We start from the raw sequence: 12221 nt of genomic DNA on the forward strand, positions 1-12221 counted from the left end.
AAACTTCCGTGCTTCTTCTCACTGCCTTTGTTTTCCGTAGCTCGCTTTGGTCTCTCAGATGATTGCTTCCTGATTCTTCTTAGATCCGCTGCTCCTGTCTTCACCTGTTGAGTGATCTTCTTCATACATTCTTAAAAAAATATCCTTCAGAGGTAGGGTTGCTTTTATGGTTGGTATTGCTGGCTGCTTGGTGATTCTTTGTTCATTTTTTTTGTTCCGTTGGAGCTCTGTTGGCTAGAAAGGAATCAGACCCTGAAATAAGTAGCTGGAAAGATACAGAAGCAAAAAAGAGAAAAAGAGTGGGGGGAATTCAGTTGTTTTTTTAGGGTCTTTCTCTACGTCTTATTTGAGGGTGAAAAGTTCTGTGTTGTATAGGCACTAAGTGGTATTACGTTGTTGTTGTCTAGCAATAATAATTAAAGAGATCCTTTAAAGAACTAATATTGAAAGGGAAAAACTAAGGATTTAAGCTTTTTCAAGTAAGAAAATTTCCATGTTATGAACGGAGAGACCTAAGATACAGGAATGGTTTAATTCCTCAGTTATTGTCCAAAGGCAGCATGCCACCTCTAGAAAGCATTTTTTAAATACACACAATGGAAAGCGAGGAACACTGCAGAAATGACAGGGTGCAGTATTTCTGTTGTTTGAAACCGGCACTTTACAGTTAATAATTAGTTATAACCTAAAGTTGATAGATAGTAGTAGCACCAGAACTATGTCTAGAGAAGTTTGCTGGATTTATGGTCTTTCTGTGTTTTGGGGGAGGTTTGTTGGTTGGGGTTTTGTTGTTGATTTCCTGTGGTCTTTGTTTGGTGTGTGGTTTGTTTGTTTCTGTTTTGTTAGTAAATTTGAACGGTTTTATCTCTGATTAATTTTGAGCTTTTCTTTGGAACGTTGTCTTTAAAAAGTGAAAAATGTGACCTGTTGCATCTTGACAGAGTAAAAACCACGTATGTGTTTGCTTCCAAACTAGATAATTGACCATTTTTCTGTGTAAAGCCTACATGCATTTGTGAACAATGTTATATTATAAACCTTAATCCATGGTAGAGGAATTTGAAAGAAATTTGAGTAGTTTTGTGTTAAAGAATGAGCTAGAAAGAATTTAATGAGTGAAGAATAAACCCCTTTGAATGTGTTTGTAAACTGTTCTTTCAGGTATTCAAATTATCAAAGTAATTCTTGGAAAGAGTCGACCTATAAAATATCTTCTGGAAAGGAAGCGTTGATACTAATTCCATTTTAAACAGAAACCAGGATTTATTAAGCACAAGCATTTTAGTTGCATTTTAAAAACAAAGCAGTGTCTTTAATTGTTAAATTACATTGGTCTGTACTTTGACAAAATCAAATTATTTGTGTGGACTGACAGGCTTAGCAAATAAAAAAGTTGCCAAGCATCAAGGGTTAGATTTGGATTAGTTCAGTCAATGTTTTCTCCCAGTGTTAATTCGGTAGGACCTACGTTGTTTTGGGGTTTGGGCTCACAAAGGCTGAGCTTGCTCTGTAAAGCGGAGGAATTGGGAATGTAAGTGGGACGTACTTTGAAGTTTTGTGGCTTTTTTTCTTTTCATTTTATGAGTTACTCCTGAGTATTGTACTGTATTTGCCAATTTCACTTTGCATTCTAATGGGTAATTTCTGTTTCATGTTAATAAAATAACAGAAATCAAGCCAATCAGGCAGAACTTGTTTATCTTTAGAGTTGTGCTTGATATTTTGTTCCATATATGCTTGAAATTGCAAAAGTAATGTGAAGTATTAGGGCTTCCCAGTGTTCACAGGACTAAATTGATTACAGATACAGAGTTACTGTAGAAAATATCCCAGGGTTTTATATTGCTGCTTTGGAATGGGGTGGAAAATTTTGTTCTCTTTTTGTTGGTAACTCCTCATACGTATGTGCTGCGTGTTCGTTCCCGTGTGGCAAAAACAACTCACTCCTAAATGTGTTTAACATTTTACTGCTTTCTTGATGCCATTGGAGATGGCCTTCTAAAACGCTATTTTTTTTTCTTGTGATCAACGACTTCATAAGAATAAATTAAGAAAAATACAGGATAAAATCTAATAAGACATACTTCTTGTTTAATGATACCTTGTATATATGATTACTTGTATCACAGGGGATTAGCCCAGGTTTATGCTGAGAGCTGCCTCTGGCTCACTGAATTTTGTTATTTCATTTATTGTTACGGTGCATTGGTGTTGATAGTAGAGCCGAATGTAAAACATCACCCTTGGGGAAAAAAGTCATATGAGAAAAATAATGGAGTTTTGGGGTGTGTTGTTGTGGTGGTTTTGGGGTTATTTTTTTGTGTTTGGTTGGGTTTTTGTTTTAGTCTTTTTTCCCCTCCCTTTTGGAGCCCAAATCTGATCGTGTGCAGAACTCCAGTGAAATTGAAGCAGTTGGTGGCCTGGGGCCCCGGTCCCACCATCCGATCCCCTGAACCGCCTGTGTCCCCCGTCTCGTGTGTCAGTCGCTTCGGTGGGACTTTGCTCAGGTGTGAAGCTCAAATTGCGGGGCCGGGCCCCAAATTGAAACACGACAGGTGTGGAAGCCGTTGTGTCCCACGTAGGGCCGAGGAAGGGAAAGGAACGGTATGGCAACAAAATTACGCGGGGTTGAGATTAGTTTTACGTTTAAGGCATTTGCAGCTGCCGACCTTTTTATTATATACTGGGAAAGCGAGTGGTATTTCTCAAACTTTCATCTTCTTGGTATCGCTTGAGTTTTTAATAACAAAATACAGAGCGACAGTGAAAAAAAGGCTTTATTATGATTTCCTTCCTTTTGAGAAGGGGTTGCTTTGAGTTCCCAGCAATATTAGGAATGAATTTCAGCGAAAACTCAACAAAAGCATCCAGGAAACCACAGGCTGTTTTAATGGAATTATGTAAGTCAGGTGCAGGTAAGGACAGGGTTTTTTTTTTTGTGATTTGGTTTTGTTTTGGGGTGTTTTGTTTTGCTTTTTTAATAATAGATTTCAACCAGGGAAGGTGTTTACCTTCAGGTCTCCTGAAAATAAATTACACCGAGTTTTTAAAAGATGGTGATTGATGTTTATATTTGTAGAAAGATAAAAATGGATCTTCTGTTTTCATTTTTAAAAGTGTGCCCTTTTAACAAACAAAATATAGGAATAGCTTATATCTAATTTAACTTGAGAATTCTTGACCTGCAGTATCACTTGCAAAAATCTTTGGGAGGAGGCGATTTGCCATTAAAGTTTGGTTGGGGTTTTGTGTGTGTGTGTTGTGTTTTTTATTTTGGTGTTTGGTTTTGTTTGTTTGTTGTGGTTTTATGTATATATATATATATATATATATATATTTAATATTAGTATTTATACTGTTAAATTGAGGTTCTGTGAATGGTTAAGCATATAGCTGTGTTTTGTAGCAGGACTACAGGCGTATATAAAACCTATTTTATACATAAAAAATACTATAAAGTGCTCTCTTAATTCTGCCCTGCATTATGTTCATTTAAAAAGGGGGAAAAGGCCAAAGTGGAGCTTTCAAGTGATTTTTGAAGTTAGAAGTATTTTAGCTTTGTTTTCTTTACTAACAGCTGTCACTTCTTACGAAGACCTTGGCCTGTTTGCTTTTGGATCAACTGGAAAGGTGAGTATTTATTTTTAGCTGTCTATTTTTCTTCTTGGTCTCATGCTTGTGATGATAAAACTGTTCTTTGCATAGTAAAGAGATATAAATAAAAGATGTAATTACCAACATCCTAGTGTACTTTCCCCTGCATTTCAGTTATTGTGTCTGGTCTACAGAAGCCCAGACTTTAGTTAACTGTGAAATACACATTCCTTAAATGCAAGATTTTGTGCCGCTTTCGTGTCAGTTTGTTCATTTTTAGTTGTGTGTACAAATATTTGCTCGCTGGCACAGGTTTGTTACAGCCCCATGGTACCTCTGCCGTAAACTGTTAAGAGCCAGGTAAGTGATTTACTGTTGGTGTTCTGGGGTTTAATAGAGATCTCAGATAAGGTTTTCTTTTCGTGTAGTTTCCACAACAGGAACAAAAAAAAGTGCATTTAATGCCTGTTAATTTTCTTCTTTTGTTTAATAAACTCTTCAGGTGAGTGTGTCTGACTTTGTATTTTATCTCATGATTAAAAACAAACGAAACACACCAGCAAACTAACCATTTTTGGTATGAGAGTAATCAGCATGTAAGCCATGGTTTTTTTAGTAGCGTGCACTGAATCCATTTATCCTGGTAGATAATGTTGTCCCGTAGTACTGACTGCACAGGGGATACCACTAGTGGATACTGCACATTTAATGTTATGAATTCCATGCTCTGTGTTTCAGTTAAATGATACTAAAAGGGAATTTTACCACATAAACTGTGATTTTAGTAGTTTACCAAAACAATGTATTCTAACAAAAACTCAGTTCTTAACAGACCAGAGTCTAATTTCTTCTGTTTTAATATAACTGAGAATTAAATCTGAGCTATTAGGTGTTTTTAAAACTTCCATTAGCATTAACAAGCAGATACGAGTGTTGTCTGTGAGGATCCATATTTATTGATCACAGATAAGAACTGATCAACCTCAAGAGATAATAAATCTTGATATTTGCAAGGAATGAAGTAAAATCATTTTTTATAGGAGCTGTTCTGTACTCTTTAACCAGAAGCCATTAGGTGCAGAAGTCATAGAAATGTAGAGCTTAAGGATATATTAAGATATGACTGATTCTGAAGCAGCTAAACATACATAAACCATTCTTGGTGGATGTTTGTCTAATCTGTTATTTAAAAGTTTAAATAAAGGAGATTTCACAGCTTCACTATGTAGTCAGCATCAGTATTTTTTTTTTTCCTAATTTTCAATTTGAATAATCTGTGCTTAAAATCATCTGGTCTTTTCTTTTCAGTGTGCACGGAGAGCACTGTAATATTTTTAGGTTTTGAAGCTGTTGTTTTGATTAATTTCTTTCTGGAGCACTTAATCTTTCTCTCTTGAAGTATCCTTGATATTTGTGCCTCTCTTAAAACTTCCCTGCCCAACAGAACCCGGTTGGCTGACTGAGAGTCAGACAGTGACAAGAAATGTAATTACTACCTATATTTTAGATAGAACATGGCTGGTATTAAATCCCCAAACAAGATTTGCTGTTTCTGGGGATGTTTCATGCTGCCAGTTGTGTCATCCTGAGACTGTTTGCTCTATTTGCAATCTAATAACTCCAAGTCATATATTTGGGGCCTAGTGCATTGCTTTTAACTGATCTTATTGTTCTGTAGACTTTTCTAGTTTAGCCCAACCATTCTGAATTCTAATCCCATCCCTGAACTCTCATCACCTTAGTCAGGCACAGGTGTGGGGTTTTTTCTTTCCTGTTCTCTTGAAAGTAGTAATTTTCCTTCAGCCAAGTCGTTTGCTAACAATACAGGCAAACCTTGCTTGCACTGGCCTCTTAAGTTGACAGCAAACTGATGGTAAATGCTCTTGAAGCAGAGCAGTTATTCAACCTTATTTATGATTTCCTGTCAAAAATATCTCTCAGATTTGTGAGGATGGAGATTTCTTGCTATTGGAAGATTGCTGAATCCCCCTTTGCAAAGGCATGAAGTATTTCTTTCCATCTCTGGCAAATTACAACATACCATATTTTTGTCTTTTTCCTTTGACTGACTTTGAATTTGTTTAAAATCCAATATGATTTTCTATCTGATCAACTGAAAAAATGGCAACTCTGCTTTCAGATTTTATTCAAAAATACAAGTTTGTTTTTCTTCTCGTAACTGTGGCTTAATTTTCTTCAAGTCAACTTAATGGTATTGCTCATATAGGAAGGTCCTGCTACATCAAGAAGAGCAGTGGGTGAAAACAACCCTGTAGTATTCTAGAGGATCACACTATTTTAGAACTGAACTGCAAAGAAAACACTGGGAAAACTTCAGGCATTCTTCGTTTCTTTTCAGTTAGAAGTTAATTCTTTGTATTTGGACAAGTATTTTAATGGCCTGTGGTCGTTTCTACTTCCATATCAGTCCAGTATGAGTAATCATAAATGCTGAAGAAAAATAGATGTCAATCTAGTTTAGCAGTTTAAAAGAATAATGATATGCCAGTTAAAAACATTCAGGTTTTTGGAGTGAGGAAGTAGCTTGTACAAATCTCTGCAGTCTCTCTGTTCAGAGGTGAATGATCATTTCATTTGTACTCACCTGATGTCAATTAGAATGCGCTTACGTGTTTCCAGTGATTTAAAAGCCTCATCTGCTGCAGAACAGGCTTCACCCCAACTTCTCTCGTTGTGTCATCTCGGGATGAAGACGTGGTATTTTCAGGGAAATTTGCTGCATTTGTATTCATTTTAGATTGCATTGCTTGCCATGTGTTACACTCTTCACTAAAGAGAAGATGTCCATCCTTTCAGTACTCGTTATCGCTTCTACATCTGGTCTGTTTAAGATAATACATATGTGTTTTACGACTGCTATAGGCATATGATTTCAGTTATCCTTACCCTTTCTAAAGAAATCAATTTTTTTTATAGGTCCTTGTTGCAACTACAATAATTATCCAGAATATTGGAGGTAAGAAACTTCATATGCTCAATATTAACTGAGCGGGGTATAACCTCTGCAGTCTACAAAGCTCCACAAACACCAAAGGCAATGATTAGATGAAAGTGTTCTTAAGAGACTGATTAAAAGGGCAGAAAACTTGAAGAAAAGCTGTATGTGATCTCACTAAGGGGAAGTGCTGTAGTTGTGGGGTAGATGGGGGCACTTCGGGGGCTGGGTTTTACCTCTAATGCAGCATCACGGAACATGGGGCAGGTCAATTATAGCTGGCGTTGCTAATTGGAAGGGGCTGAAGAAGCATGATCTCCACCGTTCTGTACATTTGCATCTGGTAGCTACATTTTTATCGTATCACGTGTTTTGGTTTTTGCTGTTGGAACTTGCTTATGCATTTTAGTGACTTGTGTAACAACCGAATGTTTACTTGGCAATGTATGTTTTTGATTAGTGGTAGCTTTTTTTTTTGTTTGTTTGTTAGTTCAATACCTTGTTTAGTTTAGTTTGCTGGATTTCATCATGTGGGCTGATAATCTGTGTTGTTATACGCTTGCCTGTCCACCTACCTTCTTCATATTTGACCTTCCTTGGTGCATGACATAATAAAATAACACTAGCTCTCTTCATATTAAAATAATTAAAATAATTAAACTCTAACAGGTATATTCACATACTTGACAGTGAGTAAGTAGTAATGCCCTTGGAAATGAATTGTCTGAAAGCAGACAGTGTTTAACAGAACATTTTCTCGGCTATAAATGTTTTGGATTCTTTCTTTTCAATGATGTAACTGGATGAGAGTTCCCTCCTCGCTGACCCCCTACTCCCAAGAATATACATACATTCCCATACATTCACAGAAGGAAAGAGTATTCCAGTGCTTTTCTTCTTTCCTTTAGGTTTACCTGTCGAGTCCAGACAATTCGGTGATAGCTGTTTTTTGTCACTAGGTAGGGACCTAGAACTAGATCAAGTAACAGCTTTTATGATAAAATTGGGATATTTTTGTTATACTAGAAGCTCCAATAGTAAAAACTACTTAATTGAAACAGCTATAAAACCTGAAGCATTAATTTCAGGCAGGAGTGATCATATTAATTGCAAGATGAAAGATTATTTATTCATACAGGTTTTAGAGGATGTTCTATAGCAATGAACAATTATTTTAGTTTCCTGTTTGGACCTCTAAATACGCGGTGCTAGAGGAGGGATACACAGCGCAGGTTCTGGAGACTCTGCGATCATGTACAAGACTCTGCGGTCAAAGGAAACATGACTCTCATTTCTTCCACATAGCAGTTAATGACCTTCTCTGTGTAATTCTTAATAAAATTCAGCTCAGTAATTCTAAAACTCCAGACTAGTGCATGCTCAATATTCTCTGAATATTCTCACTCTGTCTTCTACAGTGGACTTCTCTACCAACAAGTTGGGTCTGCTTTAACAACCAGTGGTTTTGCGTTTAACTTGTTAAGAAGTAGGCTTTTGCGAGTTGAAATCCTTCTTTTAAATATTATTAGTGACCTCATTTCGACGGATGCTTTCAAAACCCTGTTTTGGTTCTTTTGGTTCCAAGGGCATTATCTTTCATGTAAAAGAATGGTAGTAGTTTGTGCAGCCGGTGTGTTTGCTCGCAAAGATCACAGTGCACTGGAAAGAGCAAGCTCATGTTCCTTTTCTGGATCAGGTAGTGTTAATAGTGCCCAAATCTGCCCCAAAATGGAGAAAGGTTGTCGAGGGTTTAGATTGCGGGGTGACAATAAAAGCCTGGCAGATGTATTGTTAACCTCCTCTCCCCCTTCCCACTAAGAACAGGCAGTTGGGAGGGAAAGAAGGACAGAGAGAGAAGAGTTAGAAAAATTAAAAATGTTTTACTAATGCTACTGATAAGAATAGAGAAAATAATACAAAATATACAAAATCAATCTTGAAAGTCTCAGCAACTGCAGAGCCGGCACCCGAAGTCCTGGACTGGACTCTGCAGCCAACCGGAGCTGGATTCAGTCTGTCACTAGGCCTCAGTTCACAGGGATGACTAACAAGGTCCTCTCCTAATGTTGGCCATAAGCAGAAGGGAAAAGAAGGCAAAAGGAAAAGGGACGAGATCCTCGTGATCTCCCACTTTTATATGAAGTATTCACGTGAATGGAGTGTTATACACAGTTGTCAGTTTCTTGGTCACCTGTTTCTCATTGTCCTTCTCATGAGATGTCCATCCATGCTTATCAATAACTTCGTATTGCTGTGTTTATCAAAACATGTATCTGGTTCTCCAGGAAAATGCAGCTCATATGAAGCTTTAGCTGACAGGCAAATTCACTAACAGAGAAACTTGTTTCTTTAACAAAATCAGGACAAAGGTGATCTGTGGAAACAGGAGTTGCAAGTTGGGCCTCCTTGGCACCTTCGCCCATCCAGGAGATGTGTGGAGCTGTCACAGCCTCAGTATTTGTTTCTGTTTGGGAGCAAAGCTCCCAGCTGCGTTATTTCTCTCACGAACAACTGCCTTTGGCAGAGTCCTGCGATGCTGCAGTCCAAGTCAGCACAGCAGCTCTGTGTCAGGAGCCGTCCTTGAAGATGACAATACTGCAGGCTAACCGGCTCTTAAATAAAAATAAAATAAAAAGGAGGGTTGGAGAGTTCTCTTCACCTCTCTCTGAGCCTTAACTCTTGAAGAAATGCATAGGAAGAATGGAAATTTTCTTCCCTTCCTGGTCCATCTACAGATTTTAAATGAGAGCGGTGAAACTGTGGAGCGTAGTTAGGGGCCATGCTGGAATTAAGTGTAAAACTTAGCCTTTCCCCTTCCCGCGCTTGGGTAGGTGTTCCCTTACTTTGTTTTTTCGTCCCTTTGAAGGAAGCAGCAGCCCCGTGCCTGTTGGGCAGACATCCAGCCTCTATCCACATCTTTAATTTCAGAGTAAAGGCTAGAAATAGAATTGTTTTCTGTTACTCCTTCCATCATCAGACCCGGGCTCGTTGCATCATATGGTATCTATTTCAGAAGTGATTGGAGAGCATGAGAAAATGAATGATGGTTTGTGATTAAAATAAGCAGCTCTACTAGTGTTATTGTCACAACCAGCATCTAGTCTGGACTCTTTAAAAAGTACGGTCTGATCGCTTCTAAAAATAATTTAAGCGCAGAAGTGATTTACATTCATTTGTGGTGGAGAGAGGTTTTTAGTAATCATTTCAATATAGTTGTGCTTTCCAATTTGTCATCCACGCTTTTTTAAAAGGAGAGCTTAAAGTGTAAATTTGAATGTGACATCCTGGTTGCATGCACTTATGGATTTGTGTAAGTAGGGGAGTTGATTTTTCTACTAGCAGGATATCCAAGGAAAATATAAAAGATTTTTCTACAGTTATAGGAAAGCAAATTTGGGCTAAATCTTGAAGCACCTCTGTTATTTGTGAAAGAGGCTTAAAAAATTGATTTTTGAGTACATTGCTTGGAATTTTATCTCTCAACAATATTGATCAACTTTCCGTCAGCTGTTGAATCATCTGCTGGGACACTTGGTTAATCCAAATAACACAAATACCAAAATCCATTTAAATACCGAGGGTTAACTGAGGATGCATCAGGATGATGTGTTAACTTTGCAATACCAAATGTTAATTGAGGTCATGTTGAAAAATACTGTGACTTACAGACTTTATGGAACGTGTACAAATTCTGAGCTTAGAGTGATTAACTTTGAGAAGACTTGCTTGGCTTTCTTTATATCAGTATGTCTTTGTTCTTGCTATCTAGGTGTTTGTTAAAACAGCGAAACCAAAAGGTTGAATGGGATGGCCAGAGCTACTAATTTTTTATATTGTTCTATTTGTCAGTATTTTGGCCTGATCCAGCAACCGTTTGATCTAAATAACTAGTGATTAGTTAATGGGAACCGCCTTGTTCTTGGAAGAGCCTGTTAGTGCGGGCTGCAGGGCGGACACCAGAAGGGAAGCTGTGGAATTGCGTCCTGCCAGGCTGTTATTTCGTTCATCCATTCCTCCCGACCCTTCCCTTTCACCCCACGTCTTTGAAGTGGAGCGATCTTCCAAATGTCCGTTCCTCGCTGCCACGCAGAAGAGCTTCTTGAAGGATTTCGGACCTCGCCACGTGCCCGCCAAGAGCGGAGAGGGCCCTGGGGGAGTTCGGATGCCTGGAGGTGTATAAGGACTGAGGGAGGCCGCTGTGGAAAATGCAAAGTTCCGTGGCTCTGTTGGCTCTTTGTGATCCTTCCCAGGAGCGACCGGAGTTGGCCGGAGTCCCCGCTATTGTTTCCACCACGTTGTGCTTCTAGGAAGTGATGGATGAGGCGCAGAGGGCCCAAGCCGTGGCTCGGCATGACACAACCCTTCCCCCTCTCCTGCTGGGGCTGTTCTGCCCGCTTCCGAGGTGTTTTCTGCAACAGGGAAGGAAAACGGGAGTTTCTCCTCCTGGAACTGTCCTCCCTGCGGATGTGACTGCAACATGTGTCCGAGAGAAAACCGGTAGGAACCTCAAAGCACATGTAGCGACGTTAGAGAAGGAATTATTTGAGCGAGGGTGGTGGAAAAACGGAGACAAACACAATGAAGTGTTGCACAAGAGCAGCTCTCGGGCTGTTGCCAACACTAACAAACGCTCAGCGTTGAGGTCTAGCAGGATAGCGGGAGGCGTGCAGAGTCCTATAGTGGGTTTCTCTGGGCCGGGGCTGGTACCAGCTGCAGGTCGGTGCTGCAGGGGGGTACGGCCGGTCCCAGGGGCCCTGGGAGCTGCGATACACAGAAACGTAAATCAAAACTGCCGAGAACATGAGTTTAATTATTTAAAATTTATTAGCAGTGGGATTAAGTGCAACAGTAGAACCTGCACTACAGCCGTGTAGCGTAGGTGGTCTGTGCGAGGAGTTTTTTGCAACAGGCTTTTATTTTTTCAATTTCTTCCAATAGGCTGAGATACACAAGGGCCTTCTCGTGCTGAGGATCCCTGTGAGTAACTGGCCTGTCTTGGCTTGTAACCAAATGATCCTTGCAGTCGCTCTTTGGAACTATGCTTTCCAGACTGCTGTCTTAATTTTACAAATAATTGTTTGGTTTCTAATATAAATACAGTTTAAGTGTAATTTCTGCAACTGGCGCTTGCAGATTTCGTCTCAATATTCTGCGGTTAACATGTCCTCAAAGGTACATGTTTTTTGTCTTTGTAAAAATAAATAATGAGGAAAAAAGATTGTTCTGTATCCCCGGAGCCTTGTATTATCCTCAGGTCTGCCCGAATGCCATAGGCAGTAAATAGAAGTTACAGGATTAGTTCTGATGGGAGATTCAGTTCTTTAGCTCGAATTTTATGGCCTGTTAATACAGCCAACGTGATGGACGATACACAGAGACCCTGCCACGAATGTCAGACATGCTAAAGATGTATTTACCTTTGGATGGTTCATATTTTCGAGCGGCGCAGAGCAGCCGCGCTCCCGCACCCCCCTCTGCTGGTCTGCCCGGGGCCGCCTGCCCGCAGAGCCTCCAACCTTCTGCTTTACTTCTTCCCCTTCGTTTTAATTTATTTTGTGTGAGGTAAACATTGAAAAACTTAACTTCTGAATTTTCTTGGGCAGGGGGTTGTATGTGTGTTCTCTGTGTGTCAGTATTTTTAAGTGATGTGCGTGGATTAGAAAAAGCTGAA

The 12221-nt window shown here is 39.2% G+C and overlaps 1 protein-coding gene across 8 annotated transcripts in view; it reads left to right on the forward strand.

The window, feature by feature from the left end:
- SLC38A6 (solute carrier family 38 member 6) overlaps positions 1-12221 on the forward strand; it is a 54362-nt gene that overhangs the window by 12340 nt on the left and 29801 nt on the right. For 6 of the 8 annotated variants that reach the window (XM_065065822.1, XM_065065825.1, XM_065065819.1 and 3 more), the window contains 2 exons: positions 3578-3630; positions 6532-6571. In XM_065065822.1, coding sequence (XP_064921894.1) covers positions 3578-3630; positions 6532-6571 — 93 coding nt within the window. Of the gene's footprint in view, positions 1-110; positions 3631-6531; positions 6572-10800; positions 11048-12221 lie in introns of those variants that run through there. The other 2 variants (XM_065065823.1, XM_065065824.1) reach the window with 2 other exon arrangements.

The sequence above is a fragment of the Columba livia genome, chromosome 5 (genome assembly GCF_036013475.1).
Source record: "Columba livia isolate bColLiv1 breed racing homer chromosome 5, bColLiv1.pat.W.v2, whole genome shotgun sequence".
NCBI lineage: Eukaryota > Metazoa > Chordata > Aves > Columbiformes > Columbidae > Columba > Columba livia.